The sequence below is a fragment of the Thrips palmi genome, unplaced genomic scaffold (assembly GCF_012932325.1).
Source record: "Thrips palmi isolate BJ-2018 unplaced genomic scaffold, TpBJ-2018v1 HiC_scaffold_8, whole genome shotgun sequence".
NCBI classification, from domain to species: Eukaryota; Metazoa; Arthropoda; class Insecta; order Thysanoptera; family Thripidae; genus Thrips; species Thrips palmi.
The window spans coordinates 3,247,911-3,272,593 of record NW_023144635.1 but is presented as its reverse complement, the minus strand read 5'-3'; the positions used below and the strand labels follow the sequence as shown (position 1 = coordinate 3,272,593).

At 63.6% G+C, this 24,683-nt stretch overlaps 1 protein-coding gene across 1 annotated transcript in view; it reads right to left on the bottom strand.

The window, feature by feature from the left end:
- The window catches only part of LOC117653040 (protein bfr2), a 30,618-nt gene extending 6,713 nt beyond the window's left edge, over nucleotides 1–23,905 (bottom strand). The window contains exons 1-5 of the mRNA XM_034398381.1: nucleotides 23,901–23,905; nucleotides 22,858–23,264; nucleotides 3,206–3,460; nucleotides 572–699; nucleotides 23–280 (exon numbers count right to left, since the gene is read on the bottom strand). Coding sequence (XP_034254272.1) covers nucleotides 23–280; nucleotides 572–699; nucleotides 3,206–3,460; nucleotides 22,858–23,264; nucleotides 23,901–23,905 — 1,053 coding nt within the window. The remainder of the gene's footprint in view (nucleotides 1–22; nucleotides 281–571; nucleotides 700–3,205; nucleotides 3,461–22,857; nucleotides 23,265–23,900) is intronic.
- Between the last annotated feature and the right edge of the window lie 778 nt (nucleotides 23,906–24,683).

Below are 24,683 nucleotides of genomic sequence, written 5' to 3'. Positions count from 1 at the left end.
TAGATGCGCATCCCACACTGACCAGCGAGTCGGTCTGGTCGTTCTCGGTCTCCTCCTGCACCACGCTCAGCATGTCGAAGTCCACCTGCCTCTCCCGGTAGGCGGCGGCCCCCTGCGCCGCGGGGGCTGCGGCCGCGGACCCATCCTGGGGACTGGGTTTCCCTTCCTCCGCGCCCTGGTCGCCGTCGTCACCGTCGCCGTCCTGGTCCTCGTCACCCTCCTCCTCGGCTTCCTCCTCTTCCCCCTCCACGTCTTCAGCATCCTCTTCGTCGGAGTATTCCTGCAAACAAAGCACTCCGTTGTACCACTCCAGCAGCAAGCAACTCTGTTATGGCCATGCTAGGAAACAGTAAAACTTTTGACAGTTGCGAAATTTGCTGACTTTGGGTGGCCACTGCGTCCAATCTGGCTGAAGTCAAAGGCCTCCCTCAACGTTCTGGTTCTCTTAGGGCTCTACTCTTTCACGCCTGAACTCGGGAACGCCTTAGCCTCAGCTAGATTGGGAGCACCAGTCTTGCAAAGTTGGCCAAAAGGTGATCCAATCTCTGAAATCTCTTCTTCTACTCCTTACCTCCGACTCTCCGCCCTGCTCCTTCTCCTTGAGCAGCGCCTCCAGCTTGTCGTACTCGTCCCGGAGCCCCCACAGCTCGCGGCGAAGCTGGTCGTTCTCGCGCCGCAGCTTCTTCACGTCGTCCTGACCTGCCCCCAGATAAGCAGAATGAGCGAAACTTGCTGAGAAGTCCTCCCTGACAGTAACACGAGAAAAATAATACATGTCCCCCTTATGTTTGGACAAGAAAAAGTCTGATCAAGCCGTTTTTTTTAAAATCAGTCCAAGCCGGGTAATGAACCCAAAAATTTAACTATTCAGGTGTACCGTACTCTCCCCTCAACCCGGGGGCGACCGCCATGCAAATTTCATTTTGCCACACCGCGCCACACCTGCGGCAGGCGGCGGGCTTTGTGGAGGCGGTGTGTCGAGGTGTGCCGAGGTGTGCACGATAAGAAAATGAGACAGAGCGGCGCAGCGGCGTGCCTTGGAGGGGCGTTTCCTTTGTGGGTCGAGCACCGAGCACGGCGACACGGCGGGGACGGCCTAGTCATCTGCAAGGTGGGTCGCGTCCTGGCTTGCGCTACATCCCTCGGCCCCTCGGCCCCTCGGGCATCGCGGGCGGCATCGCGGGCGGCAGACGTGACCGCCAATCTGCTCCGTGTCGCACGGCGCACACCACGTGGCTGAGGGGGGTTGCGAACCGCGTGACCATCTGAGCATTGTTTAAAGGAGGAAGTGATTGCAATGGTAGCATGGTCGACAGAGACAGAGCGGCCAAAGCGCCGTTCGGGTTCCGAATCACACTGCTGGACAACGGCTTGTCCATCATCGCCCTGCTGCCGCTGCCGCTGCCCCCAGTGCTCTGGCTCCAAAGCCACTCGCCCGCCGTCCCTCCGCTGCTCCGGTTCCTCCAGCAAGGCCGTTCCAAACAGCGCTTTCGTCGCTCTGTCTCTCTCGCACTCGTGCGGCGTTCCGTGTAGGAGCGAGAGGGAGAGAGGGCGATGCAACGCCGAGCGGAATCAGTCTGCAGCCGGCTTATTAATCAGCGAAATCACTGGCACTCTTGTCATCGCTCGGATGGCGCCCGCCTCGCCCCGCCTCGCCCCGCCTCGCCCCGCCCGGACGGCAGCGAGGCGGCGAGGGGGCCTGGCCTCCCCTTCTCCGGCCGAGAAGCCCTGATGACGAAATTATGTCGGCCTCCCCTATCCTCAGCCTTATAGCCGGCGACTCTCCCCCGAGCCCGCCCTCCCCACCCCACCCCGCCCCGGCCAGGGCATGCCAGGGCCACGCCAGGGCCAGAACGAACGGGAGGTGACAGCCCGACGTGGGGTGGGGCCTCTGTTGTGAGAGTGAGTGTTTGTGTCAGGAGGCATGCAGGGCGGGACCAGCCCCAGTAAAAGGTGTGCACCATGGAACGCGGTCAAACCGGAGCGGGGCGCCCTATCCCCTTCTCTCTCTCCCACACGCCGCGCTGGAGCCAGAGCCGAGCGCGCTGCTGGAAATCCTGGAGCCTTTCCGGCCTTTCCACTCAGCCTTTCCCCGCCAGGCCGCCTTGTCCTTGTCGAGGCCCAAGCTCTCCAGCCCCCAGTTAGCGCGGTAACTGAATTAGCGAGTGGCGCGGCGCGGCGCCGATACGCGGGGCGAGGACCACGACGACGAGGAGGACGACGGGGGAGACCACGAGGACGAGGACGACGCCGGCCAAGCCGGCCGGGGGATGGCTGAGCCGGCGACAAATGCACGGCCAGAGCTTTTTCAGAGCCAACAGGGGACCGCACTCAGCCACCTGCTCTACGGCATGCTAAGCGCCGACCGGGTAACGGCCCCGCCCGCCCCTCCCCTCCCCGCTGCGAGGGAGAAGGCACTTGGGCCGTGGCAGGCGTCGGGCATTTCGGCGACACAGCGGGGTCTTATCTTAACACGCCGGAAGGTAGTGAGGGCTGGGGGGGGGGGGGGGGGGGCGTGCGCCCTTTCCCCGCTCTCCCCGTGCGGCGCGGCCCCGCCGGCACGCGTGTCGCTGACAAAAACGACGCCGGTGGCCGTTACCTCCGCGACAGGACCGCGGCAGCCGCGAGCGCGCCGAAAAGTGTAAAAGTGTAAAAGCAGTAAACCGGTTGCGGAAGGGCCTTTCCACTCCAAGGTGACGGCCGCGCCCAGGCCGTGGAGGCCGTGGAGGCCGTGCTCGTGTTATGCAGTGTACTCGCGACGCACAATGCTTATTCGCTCCCGACCGCGAGGTGCTCTGTATACACAGTCGCTTGTTGCTCTTTCGCGCGGCCCGGCCGCAGAGGCCAGGCTACCAGGCCAGGCTACGGGCCAGGCCAGGCCAGGGGGCGGCCACGGTTGTTTTATGATGTGCAGATTGCCCGAATTTTCCATCGATGATGTGTATTCTTCGGGCCGGCCCAGGGTTGGTGCGGGGGCGGGGCGAGCTGGCTTCTGCACGTACAGGCACATGCCTCAGCCACCCCCGAGAAGCAGCTCCCTTGGTTTAAGAAGAAGCAGCAACCCCATGAAAATATCATCCCGCAAAAAACAAGTGTGGCCGAGTGGCGTCATGCAGAGTCGATGCGCGACTCGACCTCTGGCGAGCACCTCGCGTTAACCGACTGCGCTACGGCGGTGGCGGCGGTGGCTGCTGGTGGTACTCACTCCTCTCCACCTCGGCGCTGATGTTGATGGTCCTGAGGCGCAGCTCCTCGTTCTCGTAGATCATGCCGCGCGTCGAGGACCGGTCCAGGCGGCGGTTGGGCTTGACGCTCACGTCGCGCCGCCGCGCGCGCATCATGGAGGACGTGCCCGGGGCCATGGCGCCGAGGGAGGACCGCGCCGAGCTCAGCCCCGAGCACCACGACGACGACCCCGACGACGTCCACCGCGAGCCGAAGCGCTGCCTGGCGGAGAGCACTGCGACAAGGAGAGAAAAGGCACTCAGCACCGCGCGCTACGTTTCCACGTTCTAGAACAATAAATTCACCCCGGGAAATCGCGCGAACAATAGTGCACCGGCAAAACCAGGAAGCCAGGTATTGGGACGCTGCAGGGCAGGCAACTCGACCTCGAAGCACAAACACATTCCCCACCGAATTACCCCAGGAACACTGCAGGCCGTGCACTGCACTGCCGGCACTGCCACACACAATGGCCAGGGCGTTTGTTTTCCACGACCGATGCGCTGACAGTGCCGCGGCGCACCGCGCGCACCGCCAGCCCGGCCGAGGCCAAGCTAGCCGTCCGCTTGGACCCGGTGCACCTCAACCTCGTCAACCCGTTCGCTCGCTCGATAGCCGGTCCTGCCGGCTGATTCCGACCAGAGTGTCCCCCTCCCCCTCTCCGGAGGGGTGCGAGAGAGACAGGGCGGCGAAGCACTGCGTGGAATCGCTCTGCGCGGCCGGCGACAGGCGTGACAGGCACGACAGGCGAGATGATCCCGGGATAAATAGCCATCGGCCGCGACAAATGACTGAGCGTGGCGGGGCACTCGGCCGTCGGGCTGATTGGGGGAGGGCCTGACGCGAGGCCCGACGCGGGACGCACGACGGCGAGGATATTTACTTGAAGGCGGCGCCACGGCGCCCGGCCCGGCGTACTTGCCCATGTACACCATGGGCTTGGCCGCTTGTCCGGTTCAGGGCGCCGCACCGCACCTGGCTGGGGTCCGGCGACCCCCGGGCCCTGCGCGCTACGAGGCGCTGCACGAGGCGCTGCAGGCCGTGCCGGCGGATGGACGCGGCGCGCGGAGACGCGGAGCCAGCGCGGCCGGCGTGATGCGAGGCGTGAATGAGGCTGCCGATAACTGCACGCCGTGCCCGCCGGCCGCGGCCCTGCTGCCTGCCCTGCCCTGCCTGCCCGTCGGCCCCCTGCCCGCCCCCGCCGGCCCCCTCCGCGCCTCCAGGCCGTGGTGGGGCCGCCACGCCGCCACGCCGCGCAGTGTAAACTCGCCGCAGCGCAAAACACATTAGTGCGGCGCGCCCACGCCACGCCCTGCGCGCCGTCAACGCCGTGGTCTCGCGGAAGCGTGACGCCGATCGTGACGGCGCAGCCTGGCACAGCCACGACGTCACCTATTCTTCATGACGTCACGGACGCATAGCGGCGCCGGCGGTCAGGCTGCGTCGGGCGACGGGGAGCGCCCGGAGCCAAGCCAGCCCGCCGAGCAGCGGCACGCGACGGCACAGCCTACCTCCCAGGCGGTGGGAGCGCCCGGAGCCGCTGAGCTGCGGGGCACGGCGGCACAGCCTCCCTCCATGGTGCGTGTGTCCAGGACGTTCCAGGACACAGCGCGAAGACATTTTGAACACTTGAAGCGACTTGAACGTCACCTCGGTTCTCGGTGGTGTCGGCCGGTCCGACCGCGGCGGCCTGCGTCACCGATTGGCCGAACAAACGCGTACGTCATCGAGGGGCCGGTCCTGGTTGGTGCGGATGACGTCAGTTGAACGAGCCAAAAGACTAAACGCAGTCGCTCTTCTTTTTTCAATCTACGATCAGGGAGAGAAAACAGGAGCTGGGTCAAGAGAAAACAAGCACCGCTCACACGTGTCCGTGGCTTCTCGACCTGTCTTCGGCGTAGCTTTTGGTTTATCGCCGAATAAAGTTGTCTTTTCGTCTCCCCTTTTCTTATTTTTTCCTCTTGGCTACGATGAGAGCAACGCCCTGGACACACATCTGAGGAAATTTTTGAGGCCAGACTGCCATGACCCAGGGGCCCAGGGGTACAGGGAAGTATAAAGGCGGGGGGGGGGGGGGGGGCGGAGGGAACCGCCAAGCAGAACGACGCCCGGCCAGCCCAAAGAGGTTTGTTTGCCGGCCGTCCTGTTTGCGCGAGGGCTACACCACTGTACACCACCCAACCAGGCCGCGCTCTTTCCTATATTGTTTTCCCGCACAAAGCGCGTGCGCGTGTGAGTGCGTGCGTGTGCGTGTGTGAGAGCAGGAGAACTTTGGAAAGGATACACTGCTTCTTGTTTACGTCTTCGTCCGGTCCGCACCGTCCGCACGGCAGGCGGGGCAGTAGTCACCTGGTTCGGGTTGCACGTTGAACCTTTCCGTCGAACTCGTTGGCCGTTTCGGTTTCCTCCGTGCGGCCCTATATTTAGCGGCCTCACCGGGCCTCACTCACAACGCGGTGCAGGGCGTGCAGGGCGTGCAAGGTGCCCGGGACCAGACACTCCCACCGTCCGTCCCGCCGAGCCGTGCCCGAGGCCGTGCCCAAGGCGGTGCCCCCGGGGCCCAGGCCGAGGCCCCGGTGCTGAGTCAGACGGGGCCGGAGTGGGCCAGCACATCTCACCGCGAGGCGAGGCGGGGCGTGGCGGGGCGTGGCGGGGCGTGGCGGGGCGTGGCGGGGCGTGGCGGTTCACACGGCTCCGGCGCGCCCTCGAGAAGGCCGTGGGGCCGGAGGGACGGGCCCAATGGACAGCCGGAAAGGGTTCCGTGTTTACGAGGCCAGCTTCATCACCCTCCTCTTGTTCCTCTTGTTCCCGTTCGCGTTTACGGGCCGCGCAACAAACTCCATCCGGCTGCCACTGTGTGCGTGTGTGGGTGGCCGTCCCTGAGCCCCGATGACGGCCAAAGTTCTGCAGCGGGGAATCCTCCGGGCACTGCACCGCGGCCACAACGACGGCGACGCTCTGGAATGTCCTGCGCGTCAAACAGGCCGCCGCCAAACAGGCCACCGCCGTTCGGAGCCGCAGGACGCCGGCCGGGGTCCCTCAGCTCGCGGTTTGTCAGCCGGTTGAACGGCCGCCTCCCCAAAGGCCGCCAGCCTCTCTAAAGGCCCGCAAGGCCCTGAAGGCTGCAGGCGTGGTGTATCTCACTCGGCGCCTTCACACCTGAGACAGCCGTGCGGGCATTAGCAGACACCGTGAGCAGCACATGTGTTCGCGCCGATCACCAATCGCCGCCCCTCCCCCGGCTATTTCAGTCGCGGGGCTCGACGGCGCGCTGGCGCGGGGGTGCGCGGTGCGGGGGAAGGCGCGGCGTGGCGGCGTGGCCCTCCCTCATGGACCGGCACCGGGTTATGTTGACAATCGGGATGACATCATCGCCGCACGGAGCGGGGCCGAGCGGGGCGCGCGGCGCTGTCCGTCTCGTCCACGCCGACGCCTTACTCCGCGGCGGCGCGGTGCGTGCGGTGCGTGTGATGCGCGCGCGGACGAAAATAAAAGCAGGTTTATTGTCACCGTGGGTCACTGGGACCGCGGCCTGAAGCTTCGGGCTCTGCGGGGAGAGCCTACGGAAGTGCTGCAGAAACTACGAGACCGCGTCGCCGCGTTGCCGCGTTGCCGCCCCGCCGCGCAGCGCCACCTCGCCGTCAACGAGGCAGTAAAGCCGCGGAGATTAGGCCAGCCGGCCGGCCATCCGGGCCAACCAGCAGCCGGCCCGGGAAGCAGCCTCCGCCTTCAGCCGCCCGCAAGAGAGAGAGAGAGAGCCATCGGGACCCACCGGTCAACGCGGGAATCGCGGCCGCTTCTTTTCCACGCAGAAAGATTTACTTCGGTTCTGGTGCATGCTTTACGCCGCTGCCCCCCCTTTCCACACACACACACACACACACACACACACACACACACACACACACACACACCACGCAACCAACATCATCTATCGACAAGCGAAGGCCGCTTCTCGAACGCAAGGAGTATTCCCAACGGCGGGTCGCGGAGATACCCCCTGCCTTGAGGCCCCCCGGGCATACCCACACCGCCTCGGCCACCCGCGCACCCGCGTGCGGAATGTGGCTGTAGGGGGAAGGGGAATTCCAAACAATCCTGGCGATACCCAGCGCGCTGACCCTCGGCGCGTCGCTGGGCCCAAGCTAGGCCCAATGAATGAATCGAATCAACAGGGCAGGGCTGCGAGTCAGTTTCTCGTGATTGGAAATTCAGGAAAAAGTACTCTTTTGTCTTGCCACGCGGGGATTTGAGCGGAGAACCCTTTTTAGGGGTTGACCTACCTCTCAGTAGACCCACCCATATTTCTACTCCAGAAAAATTGATAGGAATATTATAAAAATATTGTTCTGGAAATTCCAATATTTTGCCCTTTTCAGTTGACCATCGCTCAGTTGACCTACCCAATAGAAATAATGAATAGAAATCGCGAGCCGAAAAAGGTTGGGAGCCGCTGCACTAGGACGTTGCCCGTCCAGGCCAGGCCAAGACGTTGCCCCGTCAGACTTCGAGTCTTCCTGACGCCCCACCTAACACTAGTTTTCTCGCGGAAACACATTCACTACCGGACTGTGTCGACAGCCGACTGACTCCTTGAGTCGTTTCCGTCGCTGTCTCTCTCGCACCTCCACGGGACGCCCCACGGGTGCGAGAGAGACAGAGCTACGAAAGCGATTCTCGGAATCAGTCGACGGGCCACCGGGTGCGGCATTGTGTGCAGAAGCCTGCAGTTTGGATTGGGCCGCGTAAACAGCCCCTTTCCGCCTCGCCGTCAAGGCCTCCACTGTTGAGGTCGCCGTCAAGGGTCGCCGCCGAGGCCACGGCCTGCCTCCGCGCCCAGTGACAAGTCGCGCCGTGGCGCCGTGCCGTAGGTCGCGGGGTGGCCTTCCCTGGCTTGCGCTGAGATGTGGGCGACCCTGGCAGCCGGCAGCCCGTCGTACCCACTGTACCAGTGTACCACACGAGTGGGCGCGGGTCAGAGTCAACAGGGCGGTATTTTGGGGGCGGCCGTCAGCCGGCCAGCCCGTAGCAGGAGCAGGCCGTCAGGCTGAGTGCACAATGCAGATATTGGGGCCAGCGGCTCGGCCCGCTCGCTCAGGGTCATGGCCAGCAGCGCCAGCATGAGCGGCGGCCGCCGAGCTGCCAACGGCGTGCCAGCCGGGCTGCCGCCCCCAACGCAGCGAGGCTGCAGTGCTCGCGTTTCGGCCAGACTTACCTCAAGACACACCTCCTTGAAGGAGAGGAGCACTTCCTCGCTAACAATAGAGCCGTGGGGGCGTTGCCGAGGGCCGGGCTGCCTCCGCCTGTCGACTTATCGCGATGCCTGCCACCCGTCGCGGGGTCGCGGGGCGTCGCGGGGTCGCGGCCTGGCCGGGTCGGCCCTGGCCCTCCCGGCACGGCCCTGTCCTCGTTCCAAACGAGGAGGAAGCAGGTTCACTGAGGCCGCCGCGTTCAATTCGAGGGGGGAACAACTTCTCACATTCTTCGTACAAAATTTGAACACATCCCGCATTCAGGTGGCAAAACGCCAGTAAGTAGGCAACATGTGTGGCAAATACGCTCGGAGCCTTGCACTCACTCCAACACATTCCCACAATCATTGTACGCAAAATATTACAGTGGGCGCCAAATCCGAGTCTTTCGAATAATGAGTTGAAGTCAGGACGCTGACGTCGCGACACGCGAAACTCAGACGCCCTATTACAGTGGTTCTCAACCTAAGGGTCGCGACCCCAAGTGGGGTCGCGAAAAAATTTTAAGGGGTCGCGGCGAGGTAGCTGGGGTCGTGTTTTGGGCCGATTTTAAGCAGATACTGCGTCTGATCCGAGGCGGGCATTTTGCTCCCTCAACGGGCAATTGGTCTTTGAACCTTCCTTTAGCATGCCTTTGTTACGGAGTGTGATTATCAGTCTTAGTTTGGGAGCAGTATTGTCTCAAAGTTTACCAAAACGGTCAGAAATGTCTTTGAAAAATCGTGTTTTGGGCCGATTTTAAGCAGCCACTGCGTCTGACCCGAGGCGGTATTTCGTCCTCCTTCAACGGGCAATTGGTCTTTGGACCTTCCTTTAGCATGCCTTTGTTACGGAGTGTGATTATCGGTCTTAGTTTGGGAGCAGTATTGTCTCAAAGTTGGCCGAAACGCTCAGAAATGTCTTTGAAAAACCGTTGTGACTGTTTTGGTCAACTTTGAGACAATACTGCTCCCAAACTAAGACTGATAATCGCATTCCGTAACAGAGGCATGCTAAAGGAAGGTCCAAAGAACAATTGCCCGTTGAGGGAGCAAAATGCCCGGCTCGGATCAGACGCAGTGGCTGCTTAAAATCGACCCAAAACATGATTTTTCAAAGACATTTCTGAGCGTTTTGGTCAACTTTGAGACAATACTGCTCCCAAACTAAGACTGATAATCGCATTCCGTAACAGAGGCATGCTAAAGGAAGGTCCAAAGAACAATTGCCCGTTGAGGGAGCAAAATGCCCGGCTCGGATCAGACGCAGTGGCTGCTTAAAATCGACCCAAAACATGATTTTTCAAAGACATTTCTGAGCGTTTTGGCCAACTTTGAGACAATACTGCCCCCAAACTAAGACTGATAATCGCACTCCGTAACAGAGGCATGCTAAAGAAAAGTCCAAAGACCAATTGCCCGTTGAGGGAGCAAAATGCCCGCCTCGGATCAGACGCAGTGGCTGCTTAAAATCGACCCAAAACATGATTTTTCAAAGACATTTCTGAGCGTTTTGGTCAACTTTGAGACAATACTGCTCCCAAACTAAGACTGATAATCGCATTCCGTAACAGAGGCATGCTAAAGGAAGGTCCAAAGAACAATTGCCCGTTGAGGGAGCAAAATGCCCGGCTCGGATCAGACGCAGTGGCTGCTTAAAATCGACCCAAAACATGATTTTTCAAAGACATTTCTGAGCGTTTTGGCCAACTTTGAGACAATACTGCCCCCAAACTAAGACTGATAATCGCACTCCGTAACAGAGGCATGCTAAAGAAAAGTCCAAAGACCAATTGCCCGTTGAGGGAGCAAAATGCCCGCCTCGGATCAGACGCAGTGGCATGCTAAAGGAGGGGTCCCGTGGGGTCGTGAAACTTTTCCTGGGGGTCGCGGAAATTTTTGGCTACAAATTTGGGGTCGCGAGCCGAGAAAGGTTGAGAACCGCTGCCCTATTACTTGGCGCCTTCGCCCTGCGTCGCTTCAAACTGGTCCGGGATAATGAAGAAGGACCGCGCAGACCAAGTTGGCGGCCGCTTTTGATTCCTCGCCAGTTCGGCCACGTGTTGTGCATTCTGACACGCGCTCTCTCGGGCCGCTCGGTCGGGGTGCCAGTGGCGCTACCCTACCTGTGTTCGGAGTCACTGCCCTGCCCTCCCCTTCCCTCGCCTTCCCCCCTCGCCTGCGGACGGTGCGGTATCCGCGGCATTCTCCAATCGACTTCGGCACGCTGGACGCACCCACCCCCCGGTCCACCCGCCGGTCCACCGGCTGCAGGTCCTGCAGGCCCTGCAGGCAGGCTGAAATGCCACCAGACGGTCGGGACACTTCAAGGGACACTTTGACTGGCGCCGACTCGTCTTCGCCCTGCTGCCTGCTGACACTGCCGACGTCGGGGCCCACCCCGCCGCCGCCACGGCACAGTGGGCCAGAAGGCCGGCGCCGGCGGCCAAAACTCTAGACGCGTTTTGAGCTCCAGAGTCGCTCGCTAAACAATACTCGAACCAAACGTGTGGCCCCATCAATGGATTCCTCGTTCGGAGAGCAATCCATAGGTGGGATCACACGTGCGGTTCGAGTCCCATTTAGCGAGTATGGGGCTCAAAACGCGGTCCGGGATTTCGACCGCCTCCACCGGTCTTCCTGCAGGCTCTTTCGGAACGGGGCTTCAGTCGCTCTGCCTCCCTCACACCACACCACTAGGACACTTTCGAGAGAGACAGAGCGACGAAAACAGCCTGCTGGCCACCGTCTTTGTCGCTGCAACGACGGCACACATTGTACCGCTGGCTCGCGCTATGCTAGGTGCTGCGCTGCCTAAAACACTCGGCAGCTGGCACCATAAAGTCGCCGGCTGCGTCCGCGGCGTCGCCACCCGTCCTTCCGGCATCGCCGTCCGCTGCAGAGCGCTGCAGAGGGTGGCGATGCCAGCTTCGGACGCTTCGGACGCCGCCGTCCATCTCCACACCTCGTTACCCAGCGCGCCAAGCGCGCCCCGCAGACGGGCAGCGCCCTTCACAATTATCGCTACACGGCCCGCCCCGCCCCGCCCGCGGTCCAGATCGGGCGGAGAATGGCGCGCGGTGGGCGCGGGGCGGGACGGCCGGCCAGCGGGGAGAGAGAAGTATTCATAATTTGGCACTGCCGCGTCCGTCTGCCGGTGGCCCCCGCGGCCCCGCGCGTGGCCCCCGCGGTCCTGTCCTGGCTATTCCTGGCTGTACGCGGCAGCGCGGCAGGACCAGGACAGCTGGGCGGCGGCGTGGCGGCGAGGCGGCGTGCCCCCGACCGGGGTGTTCCCATCGTCGTGGAGCACATGGTCACGCAGATAGGCATCACCCAGCACACCAGGTGCGGCCAGGCGGGGCCGGGCTGGCGACCAACGGAATGCACCCTGAGCGCGCAGAGCGCGATTGCGTCCCGGAGTGCCCCGCCGTCCGCCGTCGCCGTGCCTGATGCGACTTGTCGATGCCCCTCGCGCGGAGCCCGTCCATAGCGTTAGCATGGCGAGTCCCTGGCGCGGGGAGTAGCGCCGGGTCGGTTCCTCTGCCGCGTGGGCGTGCGTGGGCGTCATCCCGGGTGCCCGTCAACGCGCTGCGGGGGCGGCTGGCTTGCCGCTTTGTTCCCCGATGCGAAAGACATGCCGGAATATGGGTCAGCGCGAAGCGGGGCGACGCGTTGCCGCCGCTTCGCCGTGTTTCACGCGATTCGGAATAGTGGCGCCTTTGTCCGCGCCTCGGGCCGCGCTGCGCTTCGGTCGCAACGAGCAATTAACACAGACAAAACCACGTCCGAGGCGAGATTTGAACCCGTGCCAGTGGATAGGAAAACTATGGCGGAGGGGCGGGACAGGGCAGGGAAAAAGGGGGGGGGACAAGCGGACGCCATGTCTTTTGAGACATGAGAGAAATGGAGGCGAGCTTGCTGCGAGCAAGTCCCATGAGCGTGAGTGAGGCAGAGCGACGAAAACAACTCTCGGAACCAGTCTGCTGGCCGGGACGAATCCGCCACTTTTGAAATAGTGTTTGAAAAAACTGAAATTGGATGCCACACACTCTAAATATCCTACGGTGAAAGGCTGCACCAAAGTATTATGGTATCGGATTTCTCCATTATCACAAAATAAAATCGATAAAATATCTTCATAAGGTTCACAGAATTTTCAGAGGCAATTCATAAAGTCAGCTGCGCCTCCATGGGAAAGATAATTTTCAGCCGAATCTTCCCCCAATCAGGGAGTCGAGTCCCTGATTGGCCGTGGTGGGATCGCGCCGCGCGGGGCTCGGCAGCCTCAGTGCTGCGACTGTTTACACCTGAACCGGCCGAACGAACGAACGGACGAACGGACGAGGCGCGGGGCGGCCGGAATGCCAGCATGAAAAATGACTCTGACCCTGAGGGAGAAATGGCCGGCCGTTTGCAGTGTGGTGTGTTGCTGCGCGCGGCGCGACGAGGCGTTTGGCTCGCAGAAATAGTGCCGACGAGGAGTCGATGCAGGTGTCAACACCTGCCACCAGCCCTGCCTCCTCAAAGTTAAAACACGGCTTTGCATTTACCTTTTCCGGAAAACTATCAGTGTCGAAACACGTGAAAATCAGGAGTTTAGGGCCACATGTTTAGAGCTACTTATCACAAAAATAACTCTCACGAAAACATGATGATGAAACAGGTTGACAATAACACTACGATGACGACGGCAACCCCCATCACGCGGTAACTCGGTAACACCCCTGGTGGATGCAGCATTCCTTTCCAGCCTCGAACGCGCGGCGCACTGTAAGTACACACGGACGGGACGGGACACCGAGCACGGCGTCTCCGAGCACACGGCCGACGTGGTCCGTCCAGGGTGCTCGCCTGCCCCCGCCACGCACAAGCACAGGTACACTTACATCAGCGACACCGGCTCACGACGCTCCTTGTCCCCCGGCACTGCCTTCGCGGTGCTCCGCGGTGTCCACTTCGGCGTCCACTTCGGCGTGACGGCCGCGCCGCATCGCACCGCATCGCCCTCGCGCGGCTGGCCGGGCAGGCTGGCAGGCTCGGCTTCGCGCGGCCACTGGCGGCCACACCACCACAACAACGCGGGCCCACTGCGGTGCGGCGCGGGCCTCGCCGCTTTGCCGCTTCGCCTTCGCGCGGACCGCAGCGCCGACCGCCGCGCCGCGCCACGCCCTCCACTGCCAGGATCGCGGCTGTCGTGGCGGGGGCCCCGGCAGGGTCCTCGAGGGCCTCCGCGTCCACGGCCTGCTCGGCGTGCTCGGCGTGCCCGGCCGCACTGGCCGCCTCGGCTCTCGACGGCGTCGCACTCTGCTATTCATAAGCCGCGCAGGCTGGGAAAAAAATAACGGGAAGCGCATCGCGCATGCGGGGCTTCCCCGCTTCGAGCAGCTCTCCGAGGCCGCGTGCCTCGAGAGCGTCCCCCGTACCGGGCGTCCCCGCGGTCCCCGTGCCGAGCCGCCATGCTGAAGGCGGACTCGCTCGCAGGTGCGGAGGCCGTAGGCGCCGCAGGCCATTCCAGCCAGCGCGGCCGTTCCCGCGGTTCGCGCGTCGAGCCTCTAAACAACGCGAACGCGCTGGCCGACAGCGAGGCAGCAGAGGCAGCTAGGTGAGCCAGTGGTGAAAATTTACCAGCAGCATTGCGAAAATAAACAAATGGGTCTCAAAGCGGCGTGCGCCGAGCCAGCCGAGCCGGGCCCGCCCCCCAGGTTTTCATGTGTGAATATGCCTGCCGCGGCCACGCCGCCACCCCCTCCCACCCGGCTGCGTGCGTCAACGGCATGCCGTCGCCGTCGGCGCTGTCAGCAGACGAGGACCGCGTCGGCGGCGCGCACGCGGCCGTGGCGTCCCTCGCGGCGCGGGATAGCGACGCACGCGGGCAGCGGGGCAGCACGCGCGTGCGGCAGTGCCACGCCGAGCGGCAAGGGGGTCTTGGAGTCGTCGAGCGGCGGCCGGAAGTTGGAGGAGTGGAACTGCCCGGCCCAAAGCAGTGCACGTTCTCGAACGCGCTTCGACGCTGTAAGCAGCCACTGCTGACGGGGCACTTCCTCTGGTGACCTTGTAGCCGCGTGCCGCCCCACAGTAGACCAGTGGGCCAAACCTCTCGACGTTTTGCGCTCCAGAGTCGCTAAATGGGACTCGAACCGAACGTGTGACCCCACCAACGGATTCCTCGTTCGGAGCGAGCAATCTATTCCACGTTCGCTTCGAGTACCATTTAGCGACTCTGGAGCTCAAAATTGACAGCCTCCACCGGTGTTCTGGCCCACTGTGCGCGCTGTGCGCCCCCGCCCGGCGAAGCACCCCGTCGCGTTGGCACCGTTGGCACGGCGCTGCGCCGACCAGGGCGGCCAGGGCGGCCAGGCGATACGTCATGTATCGCCGTCACGGCCGGTCACGCTAGTCACGCCGGCCGCGGAACCGCTTTGAGTGCGGCGCGGTAACAGTGCCGCTTCATTTGAGCGGCGCGCTGGCGCGCTCAGAGTGCCGCGACGGCGCGAACAAGAGACCAACTATTCACGCGGCGTGGCGCTACATAACTTGCGGCTCGCCTCGGACCGAGTCTCAGACCGCGGCGGAGGTGTCCACGATATACGAGCCGCTTCGCCCCGCCCCGCCACGGTCGCGGTTTGGCACGGCCGTCCTGGTGGGGGTCATTGTCTCCCCGCTGAATCACTGGGCCACTGTACGCGCCGTTAAAACAGACGCGTTAACGCGTTCACGCCAACGCGAGGAAATCTGGTCGTAGATGATGGCGGCTGGGCTTTTCATTTTTTATCAGCCGCGTACCGCAGACTGACTTTAACAACGGATCGCGTCTGCAGGACGCCAGGAGAATGGGGCCCCTCCATCCACGCGGTCTTGAAACACAATCACCGCCACAACGCCGAGGAAACTTTGAGGCACTACGTCGCCCTGCGTTCGGGATGCTCCGATTCCAAACTGATTCCCTTCGCCCGGGCCGCGCCGTGCCCTGCCGCCATTTCTCCTGCTTTGAGTCGTCCCGCCTGACAGAAAGCAAAACACACCTTGCGCTCGCCTCCCTCCTGACCTACTGGTACACATTCATATCGAAGGGCCGCGGCGGGGGAGGGGAGGGGAAGAGGGGAGGGGAAGGGGGGAAGGGAAGAGGGGGCGCGTGGAGACAAAAGTTTATGGCTGCAAACAACGCCGTTGTTTTCTCCCCGACCGGGATTGCGTCGCGCTGTCTCTCTCACACCCCTAGGCGACGACCACCGAGTGCGAGAGAGACAGCGCGCGACGGAAAGCGTTGTGATGCTAAGGGGTGGAGGTAGCGCCACACGTCGGAGCGCCCCCAGCAGTCTCGCACCGCCCCGGGGTGGGCCGCATCCCCCGCGTCAAATGAAGCACAAGGCGGGGACGGGGCGGCGGGTCGCAGCGGTTCACTCGAGACGCGGTTCGACTTGGACGCGACGCCCGTTCAAAGCGAGCCGGCGATACCCGCCGTCGGCAGGGCCTCGTGGCTGCGTGCGGCGCGGTGCTGCGTGCCCGAGCTATTCGCGTGCGCTGTGGTCGCGCGGGGTAGCGCCGCGGGGCCGCGGCGAGGCCCGGCCCGTCAGTGTCAGCGTCAGCCTCCGACAGCCAGGCCAGGCTGCCGTCACGTCAAGTCACGTCGCCGAGGTGCGGGAGGCGAGAGGCGGCAAGCGACGACTCATTTCGGGGCGAGGGCGACGTGTGCGTGACTGGGCCGGGCCGGGCCGGGCCGCGTTGAGGCGCGTTGTTTGGAGAAGGGGATGGCGCCCCTGCACAGCGACTCCAAACACTGACTGTCGCTCTGTCTCTCTCGCACACCGCCGGCCCGCTCCGTGAGCGCGAGAGAGACAGAGCGACGAGGCCGCAGCGTAGAGTCGGCGCTGCGCTGCCTTGCCCTTGCCGCCGCCCGCGGACGGCCGGGCGGGCCGCGCCGCCACGCGCGGGGGTCTGGCGGGCTGGCCTACCCGCAGGCGTTCCCCGCCGCGCTGCCGGCAGTACTCCCCGCCCGAGAGACTCTGCGTCCGCGAGTGCGCGTGGTGCGCGTTCGAAGGCAGGCGATACCCCGCGGCACGGGGTCAAGACGGTCAAGACACCCCCGACGGGTTCTAGGTCTAGGAGCAGCGCAGGCAAGCCGAGGCAAGCGGCTGACACTTGCGGGGCTTTCACCGAGTGAAGCCGCTTGGCGGTGCACGGTGCACTCGATTGCATCCCATCACGGCGACGGGGTGACGCCCTCGGCGGCCTGCCTTTGGCCTGCCTTGCCTTTGGCCTGCCGGTACACTGTACGCCGGCCACCGACAGCCCAGGCATTCCTGAGAATGCCGCGTCTGTCAACACGCCAGCGCGCTGTCAAACCCCCTGAAAGAAAAAGGCTCGGATTTACGCAGACGGCTCGGTCCTTTCCGAATGGAAAATAAATTTCCCTACACGAAAAAATAAATCAGGCGAAAATGAAACCGGCGGGGCAGCGTGGCTAGCCTGGTCCCCGGGCCCCTAGCCTGCCGGTGTCAGACACACCCCCTTTCTTAAGAGGCGCTAGGCGTTCTCTGGCCGACACCCAACAAGAAAATAACACACGGCAAGTGACACACGGCGCCGGCCTGAGCCGGCCAGACGATATAAACGACCACTTTTCCCGAAATGTTTACGTTCTTGCGTGTACGCGGCGACGCGACGCGAAACAGTCGGCGGGCGGGAATTGCCAAAGCCACTGTTTTCGCGGCGAACTGGCGAACAGGCGAGACCGAGCCTCGCACGGCGCCGTGAATGACCAAGTGACTGCCACCCACTCTCTCTCTCACTCACTCACCTTCGCCCTGCTTGCCGGGGCAGGGGCAGCCGACCGCCTTTCCCGACGACTGGCGCCGCGGGGCGTAGAGCCTGACGGGGGACTTGGGCACCACCATGCCGCCATGCCAGCCCCGACGCCGTGCACTACTGCGAGGCCGGCGCGCGCTGCACTCTGAATGCGTAGCAAATCACTCCGGCGGGGCCTCGGCCTCGCGAACCGCACCGTGCCGCAGGTCGCGTAGACCACCACCACCACGACGACGGTGTGCGGGAACTTGTCACAGCCTTGTTCGCGGCGCGAGGCGCGGTCGCGTTCGACGGACTTCTGACAGCACGGCGGTCACTGCGCACCTCGCCGCGCACCGCGGGCACGGCCGCGGGGAGGGGCGGAAGGGGGAACACAAGGCGCGGCGCCGCCCTCGGGGGCAGCGGGGCCGAGGGGCTGCAGCTGGCACGTCCAGAAGCTACAACGCCCCGACGGTCCTGACGGTCCTGACGATGTCGCGGAGGGACGGCGTGGACTGGCCCGCTAGGACACGGCCGGCCTCAGGCTGCTGCTGGCGTGCTAATGCGTTCACCGCCACCGCCGCCGCAGCAGGCCGGGCAGGCCGGGCAGGCGGAGCAGGCCGCGTAGGAGGCGGATTGTGACGAGGCAGATGAAAACATGGGCGAGAGGAGGGGGGACGCACCACGACACAACATTGTGCAAGCCACGGCCGCGGTCCTGCCCTGCAGCGCGTCCGCGGGTCCTTGGCGGTGGAGGGGGAGGGGGAGGGGCGCGTCAAGTGGAATCGCGGACGCGCATTGGACACTCTGCTCAACGCGCCTGAAAGCGGCAGCTGGGACAGCTGCTCGGTGCGTTCGTGCGGCGTTTGACAACAGCCAGCCCGCGGCGTGCCATCGTCGTCGTCGTCGCGGCGCCTTGAGGGAGGAGTCATTCGACAGGCGTCCCGGCGCGGCATGTTCGGCTAAAGTGCCTGGTTTACAGCCCGGCGTCGGCGCGACTCGCGGCGCCAGACGCTGCCATGTCGCATCCGCAGTCCGATCAGCATTCCCTCCCCAGGCGTCGGGGGTTGTCCTCCCCCCTCCCCCCTGCTCCCCGCACTACGCCACTGTCCGCTAATGACGGCGGCCGCGTGATGAACGCCGTCGTGGAGAAACTCTTCATCTTTTTCGAGGCGGAAGCGAACGGACATGGCGGTGCCGCGCGGCGCCCCGACGGTGTGCCGCCCCGCGTCGGCGGCGTCCCCGAAATAACGGCCCAGGATCCTGGTCGCCACGCCGCCATGCCGTCGCCGTGATCCCCCCGCCGCGCCCCCCGCCGCGGCCCGCGCGCACGCCGTACACGCGCGATGACGGACAAGCGCCGCGACTATCTCAACTACGCCTCGGATTCAATTTGGCGCGCAGGCGAGGGCGGGCTGCCGGTTGGAGGGGGGGGGGGGCGTCTGCTGGCCCCGCGATGCAGTGATGGCGATAAGCGCCGAGTATTCCTGGACGCGTGCGCCGCGTGCGGTGATGTGCGCAGCCCGGCGGGTCAAGAGGCTCGCGCAAAGCCTCCCAGCCGCCCTCGGCCCTCGGCCCGCCAGACCCTCTTGACCTACCGCCAGACAACGCCGAGGTCCGCGACGTGACGTACCTTTCGATCGGCCCGACGCCTTCCGCCGGCTCGTCACGCTCCTCCGGCGGCCGGAGCCTCGCCTGGAAAACGGCCTCGACGGCCTCGACGCGGACGTGGTGGACGGCCGCCGCCAGTTGGCGCCGCGCATGGCCACGCGTCAGGTCCGCGGCCACGCGGCGCTCCTCGAACGCGACGCGCGACGGCCTGACGGGGAGCTGCTCTCGAAGGCACTGGCCCCGGCCGGCGGCACCGTGCGGCACGCGGCAGCGCGGCACGACCGGCCTCGGGGGCAATTTATCTCTGCATGCCCGCGCCGCCGTGCCGCCGTGCCCGCCCTCGGGCCTCGGGGAGGCTTCGGCCAGCCTTCGGAGAGCCTTCAGGGAGACTTCGGGGTCCCGCAGGGGGACGGACTGGGCCTAGGCCTGGCCCTGCTACGCGACGCGGGACGCGCGCGCACTATTCATATCTGGATTCGGGCGTTTCGTGGCGTCCCTTTCCCCTCCCCGATCGACATCTAGCCTATTACTCAGCCCCCCAAGCAGGGCCTGCGGGGCCGGGGCCAGCAGCGCACCGGTGGGGCACCGCGGGCTAATTCAGGCGGGCCGAGCCCCAAAGCCTGCGTGTGTGCGAGAGAGAGCGAGCATTCATCTTTCTCCCGATTTAGCGTGCCGGTGCCGGAGGGAAAGAGAGAAAGAGTTGCGAGGCTTGGCTGCGCTAATTAATAGCGCGAGGCCACCGATGTGCAGTTTGTCCGCCGATAATGAGCCCCAGCAGCCCCGGCAGCCCCCACAGCCCCAGCCGGGCCGTGGCGCCGCCGCGTACGCGACGTTACGTAATTTATGGCGGGCCGTTCCTCATAGATCCCCGCTGCAAATCCCCCTCCGCGATCCCGCTGCAGCAGCGCCACGCCGCGCCCCTCAAGGACTCCATGAGGACCCCGCCCCGCCCCGCCGGGCCCCGCCAGGCCGGTAAATCTCGGCGGACTCTAATATCCGCGCGGGCAATTCGAACGCGAGGCACCATCGCCCCCCGCGGTGCCGCAGCAGCAGCAACGCAGCAGCGCGGCCGCGGCTCAAGGCAATGGCCGTGCCAATTACCGGCTCCATTAAGACCCCCGCCGAGATCAACATGTCGCGCCGCGCCCCGCGAGCGCCGCGTCGGCCCGCGCGGAAGTGAATTAGCGCCGGAGACGGCACTTCTCGGTCTCTCTCGCACCGATTCGGGACGCCCCGCGAGTGCGAGAGAGACAGGGCGACGACGGGCCGTTCGGAACACCACTGGGATGGCTCTCTCTCTCCGCGGCGGATGTGAGGTCGCAGCCCTTCGGCAGCACTGGCGGTACGGTCCGCGCCGCAGCCACTGTGACACACTTTCGACCCACTACGCCTTCTGCAGCGCGCTGGCTCGTGTTGGCCGGGTTGAGCACCACGACGCCCGATGCCCGGTTTTACGGAAGATTTCAGTTTGTAGTTGTTTGTTGTTTAGATTTGGGGCACCACCTCCTCCTCCTCCTCCTCGGCCGGGCGTGTGGCCACCGTCTGATTACATGGTAATTTTCATTAATGTGACGTGGCGCGGAACGACATTGACATCCAGCCAAACGCCCTCGCTTGCCATTCAGGCCGTGCCAGCGACGCACCCCCCTCCCTCTCCCTCTTTCTCTCTCTCTCTCTCTCTCTCTCTCTCTCTCTCTCTCTCTCTCTCTCTCTCGCACTCGCAGGGCAGGGCCCCCTCTGCGCCCTCCCCCACTCTCGCCGCGCTCGTGATGCACCTGTCAGGGGCCTCTCTCGCTCCGCACCCCTCCAACCCCCTCCAACCCGCAGACCGCACCAGACCGCCCCAACCCGTCCGCCCGCCTGCTCGCCACCCCGCCAGCGCTGGCGCACGATGGGTTGCCTACCTCGCAGGCGGCCCGGTGGCGGACGCGGAGGGGTGGGGGGTGGAAGCAATAGGGGGGTGGCGCGGCGCCTCCACTGGAAACACCTCTTAATTCGAGTAGAAGCATGAACGCACCTCTACGTCAATTTACTTCTAAAATGGAGACAAAAACTGCAGTGACAAATATTTTTCTTTTTAGCAGATGATACCTTTACACTTGAAACATACTTAAAACTACTATACACATGAAGGTGTCAGCGTGCTTTTACTCTCGAGTCCAGAAACGAAGCGCGTATCCTAAACAATATAATAAGGGCTGGCTGCCGGGGCGGGCTGGTGCGTGTGGCTGGCTGGCAATGAGGCGCAGCCTGCACGGGATTCGACAATCCCTCCTCGGTACAGCGCCAGCGGCACCGGGCGTAAACAATGGCACCTCCTCCTCGCTCGCGACGGCCTGCCACGGCCTGCGCGCAACATTGACAATCCCTCCCACGGCGCGGAATATCGCGCAACAATGCCTCCCGATTCGGCCCGGCCCGGGGCACTCGGGCCAGCTCGGGCTCGGCGGCGGGCGGTGCAGGCCACAGCTCGGCACGGCTAGTACCAAAGTACCAACACCGGCCACCTCGCTCGGGTCTATATATTTTGTTTCATACACAATTTTAATTACTATCTTTGGAATGAGCCCGCATACTACCCCGTATAAGGAAACCGAACGAGTATTGACTGAGAAATTTGAAAGGGAAAAGAAAAAAATTTGAACTCTACACCCCCTCCCCAGTCTTAATGGGGAGGCCTCCTGCTTTACTTCGGTGTTCGGGATGGGAACCGGTGCTATCAGGTACCTGGGGTTAATCCCGTCAGCGACCCAAGCGTTCGCCGGGGGACCCAGTAGGACCCCAAAGCTCAGACAGCTGGGTCGAACACCCAGTGAAGCTCTTAGAGGGGCGGGACGTAGAGTGAGACGACAGAGAGACAGAGAGAGACTCAGACAGAGAAGAGGTTTGGTGGGAGCTTCTTGTTTTCGTAGGGTTGGTTGTGTACCCCATGGTACCCCCACTGTCCGGCGCTCCCGTACCGAACATACAGCGTTTTAGGCCAGCTTCAAAGGACTTATCATCGCCTCCCCGACGAATCGAGGAGGCACCACCCGCAACCACACACCGGGTGGTCTGGATTGATGGATCAAATACGCCATCGCTCCAGTGCCGAGGCCAACCCGCCGAAGCGGATTGCTTTTTAGACACCCACAGCGGAGTGGCCAGGTGAATGTGACTCTGACCACTACGCTATCACGCTTGTACGTCTGGCAGCGTGTTGGACGACGGGTTTGAGTTGCAGTGGGAGGAAGGCAGTCGAAAAATGTAACGAAATGATGAGATTCGATCCCCGGACCCGGGATCACACGACTTTACGCTCTCGGCCACCACGGCCCATGATGAGGGGATCGGCGTGAGGTGGGTTCTTGACGCAACAGGACTCGACCGACCCGGTCAAAATTTCGCAAGAAGTTGGGGGAGTCGAACCGCCGACCCTAGCATTGGGAACCGACGCCTCTACTCCCTGGACCACCACGTCCCATGCACGGAGTGGGCTCACGTTCACGGGTTTCAACCGCACTGGGTGAGGCAGTAAAATTAAATGGAAATATTTGTTAGGAGTCGAACCTCCGGCATGTGGGTCTGTTGCACACGGCTCCGCTCGGATGGCCTCGAACCACCACCCTTAGGATAGCAAGTCGAAAAAACTTTTGTGACGCTGGTATTCGAACGCCGCCTGCGGTAACTCGATCCCACGTCTCTAACCTCTCGGCTATCACAGCAGTTGTGAAACGTGACGGATCATCTGCTTTCATTAACGTTCGTTGAATGAGATTTTTTTTACTTGCTTTCCGCGTGCAGAGGTACGCCTTTACAGTGTAGGCGGGTAGTAATGCTCTTGGCGGAGCGAGCGCGATCGTGTTTGTGCCGACGAGCCAAGCGGGCGAAGCCGGGAGCGAGGAGCAACGCCGCTGGGAAATCGAGACTGCCGATATCGCGCAAAGACAAAGACAGCGAGTTACCGCGCGCACATTGCGGCGCGCTCCAAGAGGGGGAGGAGGGGGAAGACAGAGAGAAACACTCACGTTCCCTCGACATGGCGCCGGAGGAGGTGCTGGACCTGGACGACGACGATGTAGTCCACGAGCTCCAGGACTCTAGCGACCGCCGCTCCTCGTCCTGCCTGCGCAGCAGCTCGTCGTCGTCGTCGTCCTCCCTGCGCTGCCTGTCCTCGTCCTCGTGGCGGCCGAGGAAGTCGTCGTCGTCGAGGACGCCGTCGAGTGCCGCGTCCTGGAGTACGGATAGGCTGCCCCCGCGGTCTCTGGCCCTGCCGCCGCCGTCCGGCGAGGGGCTCCGTCGGTCCGCCCCGGCGTCCGGGGTGTGCTCGCTGCGCCGGTCCAGCCGGTCGCCGCGCCTGTCCTCGCGGTCCCCCGGCGTGGCCAGCGAGTCCGCCGGCAAGGACGGCAGGCGCGCCCGCCGGAACGTGCTGCCCCTGCAAATATTGAACACGTTGAAGGGTTTCACAAAGATCGACGAGATACATTTCGGACGTCGCCGGAGAGACCTGCGGTGCCGGTCGCGGTGGTGCCTGTCGCGGTGGTGGTTGTATCCCCGCCGCGCCGAGCCGTGGCCGTGGTGGCCGTGCCTGGTGCGGATGTGCACGGCGTCGGAGGCCGGCGCGTCCCCGGGCAGGTACAGCCGGGGCACGCGCGGGGCGTGGCGGGAGCGGGAGCGACTGCCGGTGCTGCTGAGCGACGCGGTGGAGGGCCTGCGCGCGGCGTGGGTGGAGGCCGCGGCGCCGCCTGCAACACGAGGGAAGCTCAACGAGGAGGCCGTGGCGTGTAAACCGCGCAGCGCCGCGCAGAGCCGCGCAGCCGGCCGATGGGATTAATCCTTGTCGGGGTCCTGGCCGTCCTGGCCGGCCAGTCCCGGCCGTCCGGCAGTCCTGGGTGGCCGCCACTATTAACAGCAGCCTTGCGGCTTCGGGAAGAAGTGCAGACGATGCGAATCACTTCACAGTTTGTTTTGCCTGCCGGCCGTCCCCGGCCGGGCAGGGCAGGGCAGCACCGGGCGGAGGCGGAGGGGCAGGGGGTTGTGAAAACAGCGCCCGGCCCGCCTCCTCCTTAACCCCATCGTCCCAGCCGCCCCGACAGCAGCAGCGCACGCCAGCGCCGTGTCCCCACAGGCCGTCTGACAGACGGATGGCGGCCCGGGACGCTGGGCGGCTCAGCCCGATAGAAGCGGCGCGAAAACGAAGCGAAAACGGCCGCTAATAAATGGAGTGCACCGCGGCGAGCTGGCTCGGTGCTCGGTGCACCGGTAGTCTTCCGCCTCGTGTGAGTCATGTCGGGAACCTCGCGCTGCCCTTCGCGTCCTTCGCGGTCGAATGTTTGAAAAGGGAACTTAGCGGTCAGAAGGTGAGTTGGCCTGACACAGGTGCGATGGGGCAAAGCGCCCTTTGGGAGGCCGATCCTGCCCCTGGCCGCTAGCCCAGTGGTTCTCAACCTTAGGGTCGCGACCCCAAGTGGGGTCGCGAAAAATTTAAGGGTCGCGGCGAGGTAGCTGGGGTCGTGTATTGGGCGATTTTAAGCAGCCACTCGTCTGATCCGAGGCGGGCATTTTGCTCCCTCAACCGGCATTGGTCTTTGAACCTTCCTTTAGCATGCTTTGTTACGGAGTGTGATTTTCAGTCTTAGTTTGGAGCAGTATTGTCTCAAGTTTACCAAACGGTCGAATGTCTTTGAAAAATCGTGTTTTGGGCCTATTTTAAGCAGCCACTGCGTCTGACCCGGCGGTATTTCGTCCTCCTTCAACGGGCAATGGTCTGGACCTTCTTTAGCATGCCTTTGTTACGGAGTGTGATTATCAGTCTTAGTTTGGGAGCAGTATGTCTCAAAGTTGGCCGAACGCT